This window comes from Hyperolius riggenbachi, chromosome 4, assembly GCF_040937935.1.
Source record: "Hyperolius riggenbachi isolate aHypRig1 chromosome 4, aHypRig1.pri, whole genome shotgun sequence".
In the NCBI taxonomy this organism is placed as follows: Eukaryota; Metazoa; Chordata; class Amphibia; order Anura; family Hyperoliidae; genus Hyperolius; species Hyperolius riggenbachi.
This window is the reverse complement of record NC_090649.1, coordinates 255,055,594-255,077,447: the sequence shown is the minus strand read 5'-3', so window position 1 is coordinate 255,077,447 and position 21,854 is coordinate 255,055,594. Positions and strand designations below refer to the sequence as shown.

Sequence of the window (21,854 nt, the reverse complement as noted above, 5' to 3'; positions counted from 1 at the left end):
TACGCGTAATTACTAACGTAAAAACTTCCCTTTTCTAAGTGTAGCCAATCAGTCAACATCCTAAGCAACCAATAGTATCTTCTCCCGCCCTTCAGTATAAGCGAACGTTTTGACGCATACGGACGATATGTACGCAATAACTGTCACATTGACGGCTATTGCGTACATATCGTCCGTATGCGTCAAAAAATACGCATTAATGGGTATTACGGCACTACGCGTAACATCGTAGTGTAAGCTACGTAGTGTATATATATATATACACTGTACAGCGCTGCGTAATATGTCGGCGCTATATAAATACTAAATAATAATAATAATAATAAGCGACTACATTACAGTATCCTTACGCGTAACTGCGTAAGTTTACGCGTAATTACGGTGATGTCCCGTAGATAATTTCCTACGCCGTAACCGTAATTGCGTAATGCGTAATAGCGTAAAATTACGCGTAATGATCCGTAAGCGTAGATTTTTCCATTACGACCAGCACTGCGTATAACACGCACTTTTTCTCCCTAAAAATTGGGGAGAAAAAGTCCCTGCGGGGAATCCCCAACTTGCGAACGCCCACCGATCTGAACTGCCGACCCGCCACCATTGGGGATTTCCTGCCTGTGTGTGCGCTTGCTGTGCCTGGCTCCCCTGCGTGCTTAACTTCTCCCCCTCTTTGTTTCCTCCTGCCCCCTCCATGTGTGCGTTTCCCCCGGTCCCCCCCGCGTGTCTCTTATACGTCCGATGTACATCCTTCCCTCCGCCGGTTCTGCAGCGGCAGCGGCTTACCTGTTGCATGCCGCCGCGAAGACTGCAGACACCCGGCTACTCCATGTGTTTCCTCTACTGCGCGGCTACTGATCAGTGTTGCCAACCGTCAGTAAATTTACGGATTGCCCGTAAATACAATGTAAATTTTCTCTGCCCGTGAAATCCGTAGCTGCGGCAGTAGTGTCCGTAAAATTACACAGGCGGGGGGCGGAGCTTCCAGTCCTTGCCTCACAGCTAAAACGGAGCTGAGCTGACATAGATTACAGTCAGTCTCGTCCCTCCATAAAGCCAGCCAATTGCAGCTCAAATCCCCAGCCTTTGTACCTCCCAGCCTACAGTTTCTGCCAGTCAGGCAGGCTCCGGCTCCACCTCCAGCCCTCTCTTACCACCACAGCAACGACACGAGGCAAGTCAGGAATCAGGATTCACGAGCAGTTTGCTGTGCAGACTAGAGTGCAGCCAGCATAAGAAGTGACAAGCTGAGCAGCTCCCAGCACAGAAAGGTTTGTGCTGATTCTTCACACTCCTCTACTGTTATCTGGCTGCCTGAAAGCATGACAGGCCAGGTCTCTCTCCCCCCAGGACAGGCAGGAACTGTCTCTCCTCCTGGATTTGTTTTTGCTGGAATTCACTGTCCACTAGTATGAGTTCCCCGTTCTGAGTATCTGCGTCTGGACTGGGAGATGCTGCTAAAAACAAACAGGAATCATGGGGGAAGGGAATCTTCTTATCAGCACAGATACTATCTCTGATCAGCCATGACCCAGGGTCAGCTCTCCTCCTGCTACTTGTCTTCCCCTCTTTCCTTATTTTATTTACCCTAAATGCACATACCCACAATGCAACTTTTTGCATGTTTTTTTTATTACCTCGAGCGATCATTGCAATTTTCAGATGTGTGTGCGGGATTAATCAAACTGAATTGTGATGCATGGCGATTCTGACCATTGCAGCTGATCAGGTCTTTAGGATTCCCGCACAAAGTTCCAGAATTGTTTGAACATTCATTTGAGCCCGTCATGTGTCATCGCATGTTGTGCTGTAGGAAGACGGATCAAGGAACGCTAGCTTGTCAGGTCATGTCGCCGTGGGTCCCTGATACATCTTCCGGTGACTCTATGCCACTAGGTTTCCTTTTACTGGTGCCTGCTGAGATGACACCCGCAGGTATACTCACCTTGGGCTTCCTCCAGCCCCCTGTAAGCCACCCTCTTTGTTTTCCCGGGCCGCTGTGATCTACTTCAGCATCTGCCACTGTACAATAACATACTGGGTATAACAGAATAAACAATACAACAGGTAATACAAGACAATGGGACAAAACGCTCCTAGCCATGAGAGCGCAACTAAGGAGGTGCACGGACAGGGCAGCACACGTAATGTAGTCCATGACTGGCTCAGTCGGGAACTTTACCGGAGTTGACTGCAGGAGGATGGATCTACTGGGCACATATAACCCTGGCTACATCTACTGGGCACATATACCTCTGGCTACATCTACTGGGCACATATAACCCTGGCTACATCTACTGGGCACATATACATCTGGCTACATCTACTGGGCACATATACATCTGGCTACATCTACTGGGCACATATACCCCCTGGCTACATCTACTGGGCACATATACCTCTGGCTACATCTACTGGACACATATACCCCCTGGCTACATCTGCTGGGCACATATACCTCTGGCTACATCTACTGGGCACATATACCTCTGGCTACATCTACTGGGCACATATACCTCTGGCTACATCTACTGGGGACATATACCTCTGGCTACATCTACTGGGCACATATACATCTGGCTACATCTACTGGGAACATATAACCCTGGATACATCTACTGGGCACATATAACCCTGGCTACATCTACTGGGCACATATAACCCTGGCTACATCTACTGGGCACATATAACCCTGGCTACATCTACTGGGCACATATAACCCTGGCTACATCTACTGGGCACATATAACCCTGGCTACATCTACTGGGCACATATAACCCTGGCTACATCTACTGGGCACATATAACCCTGGCTACATCTACTGGGCACATATAACCCTGGCTACATCTACTGGGCACATATAACCCTGGCTACATATACTGGGCACATATACCCCTGCCTACATATACTGGGGACATATACCTCTGGCTACATATACTGGGCACATATATCTGCTGGCTACATATACTGAGGACACTGGCTGTTTGCCATTATGTGCATTTACTGGTGAAATGCTGTCTCTTATTATGTTCATTTACTGGTGAAAAGCTGTCTCTCATTACGTGCATTTACTGGTGAAAAGCTGTCTGTCATTACGTGCATTTACTGGTGAAAAGCTGTCTGTCATTACGTGCATTTACTGGTGAAACGCTGTCTCTCATTATGTGTATTTACTTGCCATGCCCACTTTAGTCGCCGCAAATTTCCTCGAACATGTTGCCACCTACCCATTTGACTGCCCCCTCATATGTGCCAGTCTAGAACCGGCCCTGTACCCCTGCCTACATTTACTGGGCACATATACCCCTGGCTACCTGTTCTGGGGACATCTCTCCCCCTGGCTACCTGTTCTGGGGACACCTATAGACCTGGGGCTACCTATTTTTGGGGAACCACTGCTGTCAGTCTAAATGTATTTTGGGGAACTACTGCCAGATTATGTGTATGTTGGGGGAATCGCTGCTGCCAGATTACATCTATTTTTTGGGAACCACTGCCATATTATCTGTATTTTGGAAGAACCTCTGCCAGATTACGTGGATTTTTGGTGAAATGCTGTAAGATTACATGTATTTTGGGGGAAGGGGGGGAAACACTATGGCAGAGCTCAAACTTCCCTGGCAGACCTTTCACAGCAATATTAAAATCATGTATATTTGGCTCCACCCATGACCACGCCCACATTCTGTTGCGTGGCCACGCCCATTTTTTTTCGGCGGGGGTTTTGTCAGTAAAAAAATCTTTTGTCAGTAAATTTTTAGGTATTTGTCAGTAAAAAATAACGTGAAAGGTTGGCAACACTGCTACTGATGACGCAATCAGTACAAGTCGCGCAGTAGAGGAAACACATGGAGTAGCCTGGTGTGTGCAGACTTTGCGGCGGCATATATCCGGTAAGCTGCTGCAGACCCGGAGGGGGGAAGGATGTACATCGGACATATCGGAGACGCGGGGGTGGGGGGTGGAGACGCACACATGGAGGGGGGCAGGAGGAAATTGGAGGGGGAGAACTTAAGCAAACAGGGGAGCCAGGCAAAGGACACATGGGGGAAACAGGACTGATTGGGAGACGGACACAGGAGGACACATGGGGAGACTGACACAGGAGGACACATGGGGAGACTGACACAGCAGGACACATGGGGAGACTGACACAGCAGGACACATGGGGAGACTGACACAGCAGGACACATGGGGAGACTGACACAGCAGGACACATGGGGAGACTGACACAGCAGGACACATGGGGAGACTGACACAGCAGGACACATGGGGAGACTGACACAGCAGGACACATGGGGAGACTGACACAGCAGGACACATGGGGAGACTGACACAGCAGGACACATTGGGAGACTGACACAGGATGATACAGGGGCAGTCAGGACACATGGGGAGACTGACACAGGAGGACACATGGGGAGACTGACACAGGAGGACACATGGGAAGAAGGGGCAGTCAGGACACATGGGGAGACGTGCAGACAAGGTGCACATGGGGAGAAGGGGCACACAGGACACACGGGGCATACAGCAGGACAGATGGGGCACACAGGAGGAGACATGAGGTACACAGGAGCACACAACATGTACAAGACGCTCCTGGAACATGGACACACCAGGTTTAGTATTTTTTTTTTTTTCCCCTGGTTTTTGCCCTCTAAATTTGGGTGCGTCTTATATTCCGGGAGCGTCTTATACGGCGGAAAATACGGTAAGTGTGGACACTTCTACATATTAACTGGCTAATACTCTGTATGCTATCGTAGGTTATTTTTGTCAATGGATCCTTCCCATGGGGAAATCTCCAGAGCCATGCGGAATCGAGGTGTTGAAGTGTATATGTCTGGAGTCGATGATGGAGCCTTGTTTTCTTCTTTTGACATAAATGAGCTGTTGCATAGTTTGGGCATTACCGGAGAGCATTTATGCAAAGCTTTGATAGCCATGCATGAAGAAATTAAAGAAAGTGTAACTGGTAAGCAGAAATAACAATACTTTTATATTTGCATACGATAACTGCTTTGGGACTATGTGTAGTTAAATCCACACTTTATGGATGTTTAATCCGGACCCTAGGTAGATTTATATAAGCTCTCTCAACGTGTTTCTGTCCCAATCACTCACACACTATCTAACGGCAGCTGAGTTGTAGAAACTGATGGCTCCCTGAGATTTTTTTTTTTAAAGGCCTGGTCCTTAAGGTGTGTGTTTGTTGAGGGGGGGGGGGGGGAAGTTAGAGCACACACTTCTGAGAAGGTTAAAGTGGACCTGAACTCATGTACAGGACAGAAGGAAAAATAGAGGAATGCACTCTGTATGTATTTAGCAGGGCTGTGGTGTTTGAGTCGAGGAGTCAGAGCTATTTTTGGGTACCTAGAGTTGGAGGTTTCATAAACTGAGTCGGATGATTTTTGTACCGACTCCACAGCCCTGGTATTTAGAGAGTTTATCCTTTTTAATTCCCCTTCATTTTTGTCTAATCAAAAGTTGTAATTTGATCTCTCCCCTGTGTCACATGACTGCAATGGCAGATAAGCTCATTTGAAAGCACATGGTGTTAATATGTCTGCTTCCCTGAATCATGAAGTAGAAACAGTGCAGATTTATTTTAAGATTGGTATCAGCTGTAACAAAGTATTTTGTTTAAAGATTATTATGCTGTATCTTATAGAGAGGACGTTATGAGTTCAGGTCTGCTTTTAAGCAGTTTTTTCCCTTTCGTTTTTTGAAAGCAGAACTATAGGCATTTGAGCATAATATTTACCAGATTTGTATTTTATTCATAACTGGGCCAGGACAGTATCTGTCTTGTATGGCTCTCCATGTGTTTGCGTGGATTTCTTCTGAGCACTCCGGTTTCTTACAACATCCAAGGCACTATTCAGATAATTAACGGTTTTCGTCCAAAATCAGACAGTTTGACACAGCTGCTGCTTGTTTACCAATGTGTTACATCACCTCTTCTTTTCACAATACTTTGTCAGCATCTTGGAACTCTGGAGACTGTTTGCTGTAGTTTTGAAAATGAAGATTTGTCCCATTCGTGTCTAATAAAGGATTTTAGCTGCTCAACAGGTTATGCTAAATTTTTTCATGGGGGATAAGTCTGCACTGCTAGCAGGCCGGTTGAGTACCCTGATTATTTTAGTATGAAGGCATGCTGCTGTAGAAGATGCAGCATGCAGTTTGCCATTGCCTTGCTGAAATAAACATGGTCTTCCCTTAAACTTACTTTGTCTAGATAGCAACAAATGTTTCTTCAGAACCTGTACAGGATCTTCTCAAAAAATTAGCATACTGTGATAAAGTTAATTATTTTCTGTGATGTACTGATAAACATTAGACTTTCATATATTTTAGATTCAAATACACACAACTGAAGTAGTTCAAGCCTTTTATTGTTTTAATATTGATGATTTTGGCATACAGCTCATGAAAACCCAAAATTCCTGTCTCAAAAAATTAGCATATTTCATCCGACCAATAAAAGAAAAGTGTTTTTAAAACAAAAAAAGTAAACCTTCAAATAATTATGTTCAGTTATGCACTCAATACTTGGTCGGGATTCCTTTTGCAGAAATGACTGCTTCAATGCGGCGTGGCATGGAGGCAATCAGCCTGTGGCACTGCTCAGGTGTTATGGAGGCCCAGGATGCTTCGATAGCGGCTTTAAGCTCATCCAGAGTGTTGGGTCTTGCGTCTCTCAACTTTCTCTTCACAATATCCCACAGATTCTCTATGGGGTTCAGGTCAGGAGAGTTGGCAGGCCAATTGAGCACAGTAATACCATGGTCAGTAAACCATTTACCAGTGGTTTTGGCACTGTGAGCAGGTGCCAGGTCGTGCTGAAAAATGAAATCTTCATCTCCATAAAGCTTTTCAGCAGATGGAAGGATGAAGTGCTCTAAAATCTCCTGATAGCTAGCTGCATTGACCCTGCCCTTGATAAAACACAGTGGACCAACACCAGCAGCTGAAATGGCACCCGAGACCATCACTGACTGTGGGTACTTGACACTGGACTTCAGGCATTTTGGCATTTCCCTCTCCCCAGTCTTCCTCCAGACTCTGGTACCTTGATTTCCGAATGACATGTAAAAGTTGCTTTCACCCGAAAAAAGTACTTTGGACCACTGAGCAACAGTCCAGTAATGCTTCTCTGTAGCCCAGGTCAGGCGCTTCTGCCGCTGTTTCTGTTTCAAAAGTGGGTTTATGCTTCCATCTGCTGAAAAGCTTTATGGAGATGATTTTATTTCTCAGCACGACCTGGCACCTGCTCACAGTGCCAAAACCACTGGTAAATGGTTTACTGACCATGGTATTACTGTGCTCAATTGGCCTGCCAACTCTCCTGACCTAAACCCCATAGAGAATCTGTGGGATATTGTGAAGAGAAAGTTGAGAGACGCAAGACCCAACACTCTGGATGAGCTTAAAGCCCGCTATCGAAGCATCCTGGGCCTCCATAACACCTGAGCAGTGCCACAGGCTGATTGCCTCCATGCCACGCCGCATTGAAGCAGTCATTTCTGCAAAAGGATTCCCGACCAAGTATTGAGTGCATAACTGAACATAATTATTTGAAGGTTTACTTTTTTTGTTTTAAAAACACTTTTCTTTTAGTGGTCGGATGAAATATGCTAATTTTTTGAGATAGGAATTTTGGGTTTTCATGAGCTGGATGCCAAAATCATCAATATTAAAACAATAAAAGGCTTGAACTACTTCAGTTGTGTGTATTTGAATCTAAAATATATGAAAGTCTAATGTTTATCAGTACATTACAGAAAATAATGAACTTTATCACAGTATGCTAATTTTTTGAGAAGATGCTGTATAGTTCAAAATTAATGGTTCACCAGTCTTCCCAGTTTTCCATTTGAACATTGTTACTGATGTAACTGAGGGGTGTCTTTCTTAAAGGGTACCTGAGATGAACTTTAAACAAGAAATGTATACATACCTGGGGCTTTCTCCAGCCCCTTTCAGCTGATCAGCCTCTCATTGTCGTCCTCCGCCACCTGAATCCTCCGCTATGGGTCCCGGTAATTCGGCCATTCAGCGCAGTCCGGCCACACGCGCTACCCGATAGCACTTCCATGGCTGGAAGCATGTCTGGACACACAGCTAGGCCACGCATGCACACTACGTCCCGACTTCTGAAATGACCAGAACCCATATTGGAGGATCCAGGTGGAGGAGGATGGTGAGGGACCGATCAGCTTGAAGGGGGCTGGATTAAGCCCCAGGTATGTATACTTTTCTTGTTTCCATTCATCTCAGGTTCACTTTACATTGTTGCACTATTTGCCCATCCAGTGTTTCACAGGTTGGTGCATCCCTCCCTACCTGTTCCTATGAGTCACTCAGCTGCTCTGAAATATTATTTTATACCCAGCAATATTCTCTGTGATGTTCTGTGTGAGATGTTCCACCATGGTTTTTTGTTTTTTTTTACCTTTAGTAAACCTTTTGAGCCTTTTGTTGTCCTGTTCTAACTTCTTCCTGGCATTGCATTCAATATGAGAATAGTTTTTTTTTTCCAGAAAAAAATCGTCATTTGCTTTGTCTTGTTGATAGTTTTCAATTACCTTATATACTTAACTATAAGTCTTGAAATGTAAGTCTGACTCACTAAGTAAAAGTATAGGGGTCGACTTATACACGTGTCACGAGCAACACCGAGCACACTGAGTAATGTGTGTACTATTAGTGACATTCCCATTTGCAGCAAAATTACCCAGTGGTAAGTGACGCTTTCTTAATAAAGGAAATGCCAAGAAAGCACAGGTATGAAAGCCCTGCCCACAACAACTAACAAGGAAAGGGCAGAGAAAAGTTACTGGGCTGCAGGAAGCCGGTGAATTATTGCTGCACTTGGGGGCCTGAAAGAGTTATTGGCTGTGCTTAAGTGACAGGAGGGGTTAATGGCTGCAATACCGCAGTCATTAACCCCACCTGGTCGCCAAGTACGGCCATTAGCTGTGCTGGGTAGACTTATACTTTAGTCAATAAAAAAATTGCAGCTTAAGAGAGTTAAATATTAAAGTCGACTTATACATGAGCTGGACGTATAGGTAAATTAATGGTTTACATGATTTGCAAGTCATTCCATATTAGATTTATTTACATTTTACGCAGCTTCCCAACTAGTTTGCATCATGGCTTGAATACTGTAAGGAGATATACCGGTAAATACTCTATAACATTTACTATGTTGGTATTTGATGTATATGTTACGGCCAGAACCCGAAGTTTGGCCAGAACTAGAAGTGGCCGGCCACTTCGGGTTCTGGCCGGCCAATGCGCGAACTGGCCGCTGCGCTGCGGCCAATGTGAGAAATGAAACAATTCCTGTAAGGTTAATGTGATGTTGTGGCCGCAGCGCAGCAGGGCAAAATGTATCACACATCTTTACTTTATTCAATGGCATTAAGCCGCCCGGCTTTTTCCTCTGCCTCTCTCTCCTCCCCCCGCCTCTCTCTCTCCTTCTCTTATGGGCACAGCCGGGCGGGGACACGCGTGTCCCTCCGGAGTCGTTCGTCGCGGCAGGGGAATCCTGCCGTTCTTGCAGAGCGGGTGCTGGCAGAAGCAATGTCTGCAGCCTCCCCGCTCTGCTCTCCTGCCGCGAGGAACGACTCTCCTGGACACGCGTGTCCCCGCCCGGCTGTGCCCATAAGAGAAGGGGAGAGAGAGGCGGGGGGGAGGAGAGAGAGGCAGAGGAAAAAGCCGGGCGGCTTAATGCCATTGAATAAAGTAAAGATGTGATACATTTTGCCCTGCTGCGCTGCGGCCACAACATCACATTAACCTTACAGGAATTGTTTCATTTCTCACATTGGCCGCAGCGCAGCGGCCAGTTCGCGCATTGGCCGGCCAGAACCCGAAGTGGCCGGCCACTTCTAGTTCTGGCCAAACTTCGGGTTCTGGCCGTAACATATACACTTAATGCACACTTAATTTTCCAACTTGTTTTGATTGCTGCCCTTATTTAACTGTAAGTATTATAGATTTTTACAGAGATGATATGTATTCCCAGGTTCCCCTTGCAGTTCTGTGTCTTACCTGCTCCAAGCGGCTGCCATGATATCACAACAGCTGCAAAGAGGTATCGATCTTGAGCAAGCTTTCCAACAATCGTGTACTGAAGTTTACATTTACTCACAGCACTCTTTTCCAGCTCAGAAGGTGAGTTTTTCCTTGGGTCATGAAATTACCAAGTTAAATGTTTGTTTATATTCTCACATTGTTTGACTTGTCCTAGCAAGGAGGTTTGCCTTGATCAGGCTAAATAGGCATTTCTAATAGCTTGCCTTCCTCTGTATGGTTCGTTTAACCACCCTGGCGTTCTGATAAAATCGCCAGGGTGGCTGCGGGAGGGTTTTTTTTAAATAAAAAAAAAACTATTTCATGCAGCCAACTGAAAGTTGGCTGCATGAAAGCCCACTAGAGGGCGCTCCGGATGCGCACTTTCGATCGCCTCCGGCGATCAAAAGTAACAAGGAAGGCCGCAATGAGCGGCCTTCCTTGTTTCGCTTACCTCGTCGCCATGGCGACGAGCGGAGTGACGTCATGGGCGTCAGCCGACGTCCTGACGTCAGCCGCCTCCGATCCAGCCCTTAGCGCTGGCCGGAACTTTTTGTTCCGGCTACGCTGGGCTCAGGCGGCTAGGGGGACCCTCTTTCGCCGCTGCATGCGGCGGATCGCCGCACTGCAGCGGCGATCAGGCAGCACACGCGGCTGGCAAAGTGCCGGCTGCGTGTGCTGCTTTTTATTTGAGCCAAATCGGCCCAGCAGGGCCTGAGCGGCAGGCTCCGGCGGTACTGGACGAGCTGAGCTCGTCCAGACCGCTCAGCAGGTTAATGGAACCTATCTGTAGATCTCTGAAAAGGTGCCACCCACTCCACAGCCCATCCAAGAGCCTAACAGTATGTCTGTACAGCCCTCTTTCCAAATGTGCCTGGACACATAACCCCTTTCATGATTTTAACATAACCTTTGCTACCCAACGTGGACTTAACTACTTGATCTTATACCTTTAACTTTCTAACCTAACATTTATTCCTGTCCTCCCCAGGCTAGTGACTTTCCATTTCCAATTTCTTTAGGGTTTTCCCGTGCTATTTTGTCTGCTGACTCCAGGTTCAGTAAGGTTCTTAGAGGGTGGTGGTGTTTATTATTTTGACTTGTGATAAAGATCAGACGCGTTTTAGGAGCCATTGTCCTGCGATTCAGAAAAAACTCCGTGATTTATATATTTACTTACAGTTGGACAGTGTCTTGACGTATCTTAAAGCATCTTCCTAAAAGCATTCAAAGTACATTGCCTTCTGGAATGTTTATAAACTTATTTTTTACCAAGTTGCACTTATTCCTTCTGTGTCCATACAACATTTCTGAAAATGTCTATATATTTTCTTCTATTCTAGCAAGTGCAGGAAATTATTCAAAGCCAGGCTGGTAATCTTGCACCTTCAGACAGTGACTGTTTGTTGTCCATTGGTTTATGGCCTGACCAGCTGCCTTCTGCTCTTCTCTCTGCTGAGGATTCTATGATGGCTACAATTTTAAGAGATGGACAAGTCCTTCTCTATTTGTTGAACAGACACAGTTTACGAAATAACAGGTAAATGCTAAATACACATTTATTTTTCGGAGGACTGTTGGACCAAGTCATAATGTTGGTGTAATGGTTTTTCCTTTCATCAGTTCTGAGGAAATCGTAGAACTCACAGCTTCTTCAACAAAGCAAGGCCCAGACACTTGGAGTATAGGAAGACTTTGTTTATTCTTCAGTGCTTCAGAGTAGGGCTGGTTCACACTAGAGAGGATGCGAAACGATAAGCACATCCACTAGGCCGATGCGTTCAGTCCGATTTGCATCCGCTTGCTACACATTCTCCATCTGCTCCACTTCCGCTTGTCCTTTCCTGCGTCAATCGTGTTCACCCGTACGCATCTCTGCTAGCCTGTCCCGCCGCCCAGTCCATCCATATTCAGCCCGGAGGCCAGCAGAGGAGCGTGGGGCTCTCCATAGGCTGCAATAGGCCAATTCTACCTAGGAACAGGGAGAATTTTCATTGATCCACCATGTACCAATGAGAATACTTCCTGTTGCTGAGGATTCCCAGCCCAGTGGAGATCCCCATGCTTCTGCCTGCCACCAGGCTGTGTAGCAGGTACTGAGCGGCGGCAACTTTCGATGGGACATGTAAGTTTTACGTCACGGCGGTGATCGAAACGGGAGCAACAACTAGCCTAGTGAAAACGGACTGTGTCCATTCTCATAGGCTTTCATTGCACACATTTTCCCGCCGGGTATGGGAAAATGTGACAAGTTTGGAATCTGCTTTCCACTTAGCATTCCAATTGCGCGGCACAGCTAACGGATCAGTTTTGTTTAACAAGTGGAGGTCAATCCTATTTTTTTACATTAGGATCCGCTTCCTGTGCTTAGCGCAGCTTAAAGAGACTCCGTAACAAAAATTGCATCCTGTTTTTTATCATCCTACAAGTTCCATAAGCTATTCTAATGTGTTCTGGCTTACTGCAGCACGTTCTACTATCACCATCTCTGTAATAAATCAACTTATCTCTCTCTTGTCAGACTTGTCAGCCTGTGTCTGGAAGGCTGCCAAGTTCTTCAGTGTTGTGGTTCTGTGATGCATCTCCCCCCTACAGGCCCCTCTCTGCACACTGCCTGTCTATTATTTAGATTAGGGCAGCTTCTCTCTTATCTTTTACAAGCTGGATAAATCCTCCTCTGAGCTGGCTGGGCTTTCACATACTAATGAATTACATACAGACAGAGCTGTCTGCACTCTGCAGGAAGAAACAGCCTGACACTTCAGTGGAAGATAGCTGCAGGGGGAAAGAAACACACAAATGATCTCTTGAGATTCAAAAGGAAGGGTGTATACAGCCTGCTTGTGTATGAATGTATTTTCTATGTGTGGACATACTGTACATCAACCTACTTCCTGTTTTGGTGGCCATTTTGTTTGTTTAAAAAAAAATAATTTAAAAACTGTTTTTAACCACTTTTAATGCGGTGAGGAGCGGCGAAATTGTGACAGAGGGCAATAGGAGATGTCCCCTAACGCACTGGTATGTTTACTTTTGTGCGATTTTAACAATACAGATTCTCTTTAAAGTCCAGAGTGGATACGTTTTTTTTAAAGCAAGCGTGAACTGACCTTTACAGAGTGGATAAACTTAGTTAATTTACACATCTACTCCAGGGCTGTGGAGTCGGTAGATAAATGCTCTGACTCCTCAGTTTCTGGGACTTCCTCTGTAGGGAGGGTCAGGGAAATGCAAATACGTTCATAGAGAATTATGCACATTTTTTATACAAACTTATATGGCTTGAAAATGGACCAATCCTTGCAGTTGTAGCATTTGATTGGTCTGTTTTCATAGATGTGCATAAACAGTTGCGTATTTCTGCATGAACTGTAATTTGCAACTTGTTGACCATGTCTACTACTTTGTATTTAAAGGGACTCCGAGCAGTGCAAAAACTATGGAAAGATGCATATCATTTAAAAGCTCTCTTTCTCCTCTTTCCAATGATATATAAATCACCGCCCTAAAATAAAGAAAACTAAAAGGCGTAGAGCGACGATTTAGGTGTCGCCAGAAAGAGGAGAAAGAGAGCTTTAAAATGATATCCATCTTTCCATAGTTACTTGTATTACACAGGACGACACTTTCCCCAGGGTCAGCAGCTCCATTCAGCAGAAAAAGTCGGCCTGTGTAATACAATGTAACTATGGAAAGATGGATATCATTTTAAAGCTCTCTTTCTCCTCTTTCTGGCGACACCTAAATCGTTGCCCTACACCTTTTAGTTTTCTTTATTTTCGCGATTGAAATCGCGGCCGCGGCAACTTCAATCGCAAAAATATCGAAAACTAAAAGGCGTAGGGCAGCGGTTTATATATCATCGGAAAGAGGAGAAAGAGAGCTTTAAAATGATATGCATCTTTCCATAGTTTCTGCACTGCTCTGAGTCCCTTTAAAGGACACCTAAACTGATAGGAATATGGAGACCACATTTATTTTCTTTTAAACAATGCAGGTCACCTGGCTGTCCTACTGATCCTCTACCTCTAATACTATTAGCCATAGACCCAGAAACAAACCTGCAGATCAGGTGCTCTGCCTGAAGTCTGACTGCACTAGTCTCTTGCTTGTTTCAGGTTTGTGATCCAAACATTACTGATAGAAAGATCAACAGGACAGCCAGGCAACTGACATTTGTTTTTGCCTTCCAAAATGATCCTTACTATATCAGTTATATGCATAGCAATTTAAGCTATATTACACAGACTACATTGTGCACTACGGAAAGCGGAAGTGATTAGAGTGTACAGAAAAGCAGAGCTTCTCTTCAGATTTGTACCCTCCTTCCCTATGTAATGATTGCGTGGCAAGCTTACAGCTTCAACTCTCTCTTCCCCTCTTACACAAACCATTCTCTTATGCTGGGAATACACAATGCGTTTTTTGGGGTCGATTCTACGCACGATTGATTTACAGTTCAATTCTCTGCTCGATTCTCTTATCTTTTGCTCGTTCTTCTTATATTTTTTCCATTCACTTTTATGAGAAATTGAGCGGAAAATAATCGTACAGAATTTTATCAATTGAAGGCATCTATCGGAACGTTTTTACCGCAAAAATGAAGTGTGTTCATAGCTTAAGGGCCTGAGTTTACTTTCACATTGGTCTGCAACACATGTGGCCGCACATTTTACAAAAACTCACAGCATCTGCATTGCTCTCCATTGTAGTGCTGAACCCATTGAACTTGACAGATTGGGACAGTGGTGCATTACGCACAGAGCTGCATTCTGTGCAGCACATAAGTATTCCCATCACAGTGGTGTCTGTGCACTGCCTAAGGGCTGGTTCAGACGGACGTTTGCAGAGCGTTTACAGCCAGCGTTCAGGGCTTGGTGTTAAACGCTCCCATTCAAGTGAATGGGAGCGTTTGTACCAAGCTTTCAAGCGCGTTTACACAAACGCGGCGTTTGGGTCCCGATTTTCCCTGGCGTTCAAGGAGCCCCTGGAAGCTACATGTAGCTTCCAGGGGAGGTTAACCGCGACGGCTAATGTCCCCCTAGGGGAAGAAAAAACGCGACCGCATCCAAACGCACACAAACGCTGCTGAACGCGACGCCAGCAAACGCAACGCCTCCAAACGTCCGTCTGAACCAGCCCTAATACTCTCCCATGTCACACACTGATACCTGTTGCTGAAATCCGAAACTTCACAAGTGCAAAAGGGTGCTCAGTCCCTTAGGCCTGTTTAAACGCAATCAGTTGCTCTCTGTTAAAACTGAAAGAAAACGGAATTTCAAAGTAATGCCCATGTTTTCCTATGGCACAGTTCACACTATACGTGGTTTAACTGAAAGCTTTTTCACAATGCACGGCTATGGAAAAAATGCGTATCAACGCACACTAACGCATACCAACGCATTACAGTGTAAAAGGGCCCTTACAGTGGAACTTGGTGACCTCATACACAACCCTCCAGATTCTTGGTCTGTGAGGTCAAGTATTAAAGTCAAAGAATCAGACTATTGGCATAGATTTAATGGAATTAAATATCGCAGCTTCCATGTCTCTCTACAGGGTCATGTTAAAGCGGTATAAAAACATGTTTTCCTACTTTTTATATGCCATACGGTTTGCATATTTGCTTTTGTGCATAAGTATTATTCATTTTAGAAATTATACATTCCTAAAGTACACTAATTTTACTCTGAGAGCTGACTCTGCATTTTATTTATAACTGCTTTATTCATCCCCTAACTTAATCAGAAAGCATCAGAAAGCATTTATGCTTGTCTGACTTTGTTCAGCAGAGCTGGAAGTGTGAGAGAAGGCTTTGTTTACATTTTTCACTTGATACAATTAAACACTAGATAACATTATGTAAAGTTTTGGAATCGGCCAGCTCTGCTGGAAGGGAAGCTTCTAAAGCCTGTGTTAACCCTTTGAATGCAGTTCTAGTAAAACAAAAAATGCTGGTTGTATATAATATGCTGTCAATAATCTATTAGAGCAGAAATGCTGCTCTGGCTTTCATTCCGCTTAGAGGGCTGGTGCACACCAAAACCCGCTAGCAGATCCGCAAAACGCTAGCAGATTTTTAAACGCTTTTTTTTATTTTTATGAGGCGTTTTGCTAGCGTTTTGCGGATTGCTGCTGCGGTTTTCAGTATAGTAGATTTCATATATTGTTACAGTAAAGCTGTTACTGAACAGCTTCTGTAACAAAAACGCCTGCAAAACCGCTCTGAAGTGCCGTTTTTCAGAGCGGTTTGCGTTTTTCCTATACTTAACATTGAGGCAGAAACGCATCCGAAATCCAAAAAATGCCTCACCCAGGCATTTTTCGTTTCTGCAAAACGCCTGCCGCTCTGGTGTGCACCACCCCATTGAGATACATTGACCAAGCAGATCCGCAGCCGCAAGCGGATCTGAAAACGCCCAAAAAGCCGCTCGGTGTGCACCAGCCCTAAGTCATTGTTTGAGCTACCTAAATGAAACTACAAACACAATACATCACTTCACAGTTCCCATCCTTCAGAAGAAACAATAAGGGAAAAAATACCAGCAACACAGTAGCTTACATTTGACTCAAACTACATAATGCTAGTTTTTTTTAAATATATTGTAAACTGTATAAAACAAACAATATAACAATATTATATTTCTTTACATTGAAAATACTGGAAAATATTTTATTCCAAACTGATATATAATTTCCATTGTCAATCGATCTGTTTCTCTGGAAATATCTCTTAATGATGTCTAGGCATAATAGATAAATGCAGGGCTGTGGAGTCGGTACAAAAATCATCCGACTCCTCAGTTTATGAAACCTCCGACTCCAGGTACCCAAAATTGCTTTGACTCCGACTCCTTAGTCTAATTTTTACAAAGGCTATGGATTTGGTTCAAAAATCATCCGACTCTGACTCCTCAGTTTATTGAAACCACCAACTCTGATTCCAGGTACCCAAAATTGCTCCAACTCCACAACCCTGGATAAATGGTCAATGAAAAAAAATGCAACTTAATTGATAAAGTTTCTTTCCTTTTGTTGTTGGTCCATCGTTCAATGTCAAATAAAGTATCTTATTTATAGGGATACTTTAGATTATGCTTTATAATTTGTTAAGCCTTTGATAAAACTGCATCTCATATTTCCTTTTCCTTATGCAGGACATTCCCCTTAACTTTGCAAGATCTTTTAAGGATTAAAAAGTCGTACCCTTCAGACAGTCTGAATTTTAGTGCTGTAGAACTTGAAAGTGAATGGTTGGATGAACCTGCACTTATTCAGCATGCTGTCCAGCTTGTCCTAGAGAAAGCAACTTCAGTTGATTGGCTGCTAAGGGTGAGATGGCTATGCCACTTAGCAAAAAAGCTTCCAGCTCAACTGGGTATGTTATTAATGTTATTTTTTCACTCTTTTTTTTCACCCTTATGACCATATATAAAATGGCCTCAATTCACTAAGCTTCTCTCCTGTCTTTAATAACGTTTCTAGAGTTGTTACCATGGTGATAAGGCATGCACTATCCAGGAAACATTTTACCTCAGGCAAACCTAAAGTTAACTCTTCTGTCTTTAAATTAACTCTCCAATCCTTAAAATAACTCCAGAGTTAAAGACAGGCTGTTAATTAACTGCATGTGAAAATAACTACAGAGGAGGTAAATTAACTACAGAGGAGGTAACTTAAGGAATGAAGAGATAAGATAACTCTCTCACTGTGTGGAGGTAAGTTTTCTCTTGCCTTATTATCTCCAGCATGATCTTCGTGAATTGAGGCCAATGTCTTGAGAAAATATTTATCCCTTTGGTATTTGACCTTTTTTCTCATTACAAGCTGAAATTAAAATTAATTTTCATTTGGATATTTTTGCACAACATCTTCTGAGGATCTTCCAGACCTAAATCCAAATAAAGCTAGCCATTTATTTATTTATTTATGGTATTTATAAAGCACCAACATATTACGCAGCATTGGACATTAGTTAAGATTACAGACAATATTTAGGGGGGACATACAGCAATAAGACGATACAGGAATACAAGAAAACCCAGATCACGGAGCACAGTATGAGTACAAGGTAATGCTTAGTCAGTCACTGGATGGTAGCATGGAGATTAGGGAAGTTAGGTTCACTCAAATGCATAGCATGGGTGCACAGTAGTGGAGGTGCCTGATCAGGTAGGAGACACGAGGAGGAGGACCCTGCTGAAGGCTTACAATCTAGAGGAAGAGGTAGGGACACGAAGGGTAGGGGACCAGAGTTCAGATGCAGGTTTGGAGCACCAGTGAGCGGTGGAAGGTCAGAGTGAAAAGGTGAGTTTTGAGGTCCTTTATGAAGATATTGAAGGAGGGGGCTGCCCTAATGGGTGGGGGTAGGAAATTCCATAGTGTTGGTGCAGCTCTTGATAAGTCCTGGAGGCGTGCATGGGACTGGGTGATGCGGGGGGCAGTCAGGTGAAGTTCATTGGAGGAGCGGAGTGAGCGTCTAGGTGTGTATCTCTGAGTAATATTGGAAATGTAGGATGGACAGGTTTTGTGGTCAGATTTGTAGGTCAGACAGTATCTTAAATCTGATTCTGGACTGCATAGGAAGCCAGCGGAGGGATTCGCAGAGGGGAGCAGCCGTGGTGGAGAGATGGGAGGAGTGGATAATTCTGGCTGCCACGGTCATGATGGAGTGCAACGGGGCAATTCAGGTCATAGGGAGACCAGACAGAAGGGCATTGCAGTAGTCAATGCGGGAAATTATGAGGTCATGGATGAGGAGTTTGGTGGTGGCAGAGGTCAGGAAAGGGTGGATCTTGCAGATGTTACGGAGGTGGAAGTTGCAGGACTTTGTGATGTTTTGGATTGTTATGAGTGAAAGAGTGCAAAGTCCAGGGTGACACCCAGACAGCGGGCATGAGAGGTAGGCCAAATGGTAGTGTGGTTAACAGTAGCATGCACATCTGGGAGGGTCAGGGATGACCGGGGTGGGAAGATCATAAATTCCTTTTTGTCCAGATTTAATTTCAGGAACCTAGCAGACATCCAGGAGATGACTGATAGGCAGGAGGAGACCTTGTCCATGGTAGTGGTGGATAAGTCAGGGGTGTGGAGGTAGATCTGGGTGTCATCTGCATACAAATGATAGTTAAAACCCATGGAGGAAATAACCTTGGCAATGGAGGATGTGTATAGGGAGAAAAGTAGGGGGACAAGAACCAAGCCTTGGGGGACTCCCACCGAGAGGTTGTTGGGGGTGGATGAGGACTCCTTGAAGGAGCAGTTTAAAAGGTAGGATGAGAGCCAGGCCAGGGCAAGGTCATGGATGCCAATAGACTGGAGGGACTGGAGGAGTAGGGCATGGTCCACTGTGTCAAAAGCTGCTGAAAGGTCAAGGAGGAGGAGAATGGAGTATTTGCCTTCAGCTTTAGCTAAGGTGAGATCATTGACCACCTTGGTGAGAGCTTTTTCGGTTAAGTGAGCAGGTTGAAATCCAGATTGCAGTGTGTCTAGCAGGGAGTTGGCATTGAATTACTGGGTCAGGCGTTTGTGAACCAGACGCTCAAAGAGTTTTGAGGCAAAGGGGAGGAGTGAGATAGGGCGGTAGTTGGAGAGTAGTGAGGGGTCGAGGGAGGGTTTCTTGAGTAGGGGTAGTACAGTGGCCTACTTGAAGTCTGAGGGAAGGTGCCTATTGATAGGGCAGTGAGGACTGGGGCCAAATCCATGAAGTGAGGATGTAGTAAATTTAGAAGGTACGGGGTCAAGGGGGGTGGTAGTGGTATGGGAAAGTCTGCAGTAGGTGGTTGACTTCCTCAATGGTAGTAGGAGTGAAGGAGGTGAGGGAAGGATAGGGTGGAGAAGGAAGGTGAGGCTTGAAGGTTGGATATTTCCTGACGGATGGAGACATACATTGGTCCATGTGGCCATCGGATAGAACCTTCTGAGATTATTATCAAACAAACACTAGGGGCGCCATGACACATATCTTAAGTGACCCCTAGAGGATACTAGTGTTAAGTGAGACGCATTGGGTATTGAAGAGATGGAAAAGCCCTGGAGGTGGATAAGTAGACATGGGATGAAGCGCTGGCGGACAATTGAGAGTAGCCCCACTGCTTCGTCAATCAACCCGAAATTGAACGCTGCTAGCATCACGCTGTAGACCCTTGCCTTTCAAGTGAAATCTTCTATCTGGTGCAAGTGTCAAATGGATCAGTTTAGGCTGGGAATTATTTGCACCATTGATTTCTAGCAGATTTGATTACTTGGTTGAATCGGCCTGATACTGATTGAAAAAAATCAAGTGTATGAACACCTTAAGAACCTGTGGCTTGATGTGAAGATTGCGGAGTTGGAGTAATTTTGTTTTAAAGATTGGTTGAAAATCCCAGCAAAAAGGTGTGCTTAAAGGGAACCTAAACTGAAGATATAGATGTTTCCTTTTAAACAATACCAGTTGCCTGGCAGTGCTGCTGATCTCTTTGGCTGCAGTGGTGGCTGAATCACACACCTGAAACAAGCATGCAGCTAATCCAGTCTGACTTCAGTCAGAGCACCTGATCTGCATGCTTGTTCAGGGCCTGTGGCTGAAAGTATTAGAGACACAGGATCAGCAGGAGAGTCAGGCAAATGGTATTATTTTAAAAGGAAAAATCCATATCCTCCTCAGTTTAGGTTCCATTTAACTAACAAAGTCCAACCCAAAGATAGTTGCAGCTGTGATTGCAGAAAAAGGTGTCTACAAAATATGGGCATGGGGATAAATTTCTATGCACCATTTGTTTTTTTTTTATTTTAACCGCCACAATAACAAAAAATATTTTGCAGCTTAAGCGTGTTGCGTATGTTAAATGAGGAAAAACGATCACAGGACAACTCTGTACTATATGTATCCAATGCATTTCGAATATTTTTTTGACTACTTGTCTTGATGCAACATCTTCACTTTCCTGTGTATTGTATTTTTTTTTATTGTTTTTTGCAATCTTTTAAAATAACCATTATGGATTTTTTTTTGTCTAATCACAGACCAGATCCGTATAGAAATAGATGCAGGTGCACATGCTGTGAGTAAGTTCTACGCTAGTTTACTTCCAAAAGAAATCAGCAGCATGATGAAGGTTATCCACAGTTTAATTTTAGGTAAGCAGTTGTACTATATGTTTACTATGTGCATGCAGATTACATCTAGCTATGTTTTTAGCTTTCATTTGTCACAGAAAAATATTTGTAGATAATAGTGACAAAAATCTGTAGCTGTCTCATTATCTCACCTGTTAAGTTTGAACTAAAATGTAATGCTCTTCTAGCCAGCAAATTATAATAAAATGTCCTCAGAGTGAGAGCAAGCTTTCAGGGTTACAGAAAACTAATGCAATGCATGATACCAGCTGTAAACACCTAGTAAAATCCAAGACTTTGTTTGTGTCTCATAACAAACGGCAGACAACGCACTTAAATTGAACCCCAGGTGAGAGTTATATGTAGGAAGCCATATTTATTTCCTTTTAAGCAACACCTGGTGTTGTCTGGCTGTCATGCTGATCCTCTGTCTCTAATACATTTAGCCATAGACCTTGAACAAACATGCAGCAGATCACGTTTTTGACAATATTGTCAGATCTGACAAGATTAGCTGCATGCTTGTTTCTGGTGTATTTCAGACACTACTGCAGCCAAATAGATCAGCAGGGCTGCCAGGCAACTGGTATTGCTTAAAAGGAAATCAATATGGCAGCCTCCATATCGCTCTCACATTTCTTTCACTTTAATCATACATTTTCCTGGCT

The 21,854-nt window shown here is 44.2% G+C and overlaps 1 protein-coding gene across 1 annotated transcript in view; it reads left to right on the top strand.

Annotated features, from left to right (window-relative positions):
* The window catches only part of MDN1 (midasin AAA ATPase 1), a 317,199-nt gene that overhangs the window by 179,945 nt on the left and 115,400 nt on the right, over nucleotides 1-21,854 (top strand). Inside the window, exons 46-50 of the mRNA XM_068231147.1 lie at nucleotides 4,767-4,975; nucleotides 10,040-10,188; nucleotides 11,430-11,626; nucleotides 17,244-17,464; nucleotides 21,094-21,207. Coding sequence (XP_068087248.1) covers nucleotides 4,767-4,975; nucleotides 10,040-10,188; nucleotides 11,430-11,626; nucleotides 17,244-17,464; nucleotides 21,094-21,207 — 890 coding nt within the window. The remainder of the gene's footprint in view (nucleotides 1-4,766; nucleotides 4,976-10,039; nucleotides 10,189-11,429; nucleotides 11,627-17,243; nucleotides 17,465-21,093; nucleotides 21,208-21,854) is intronic.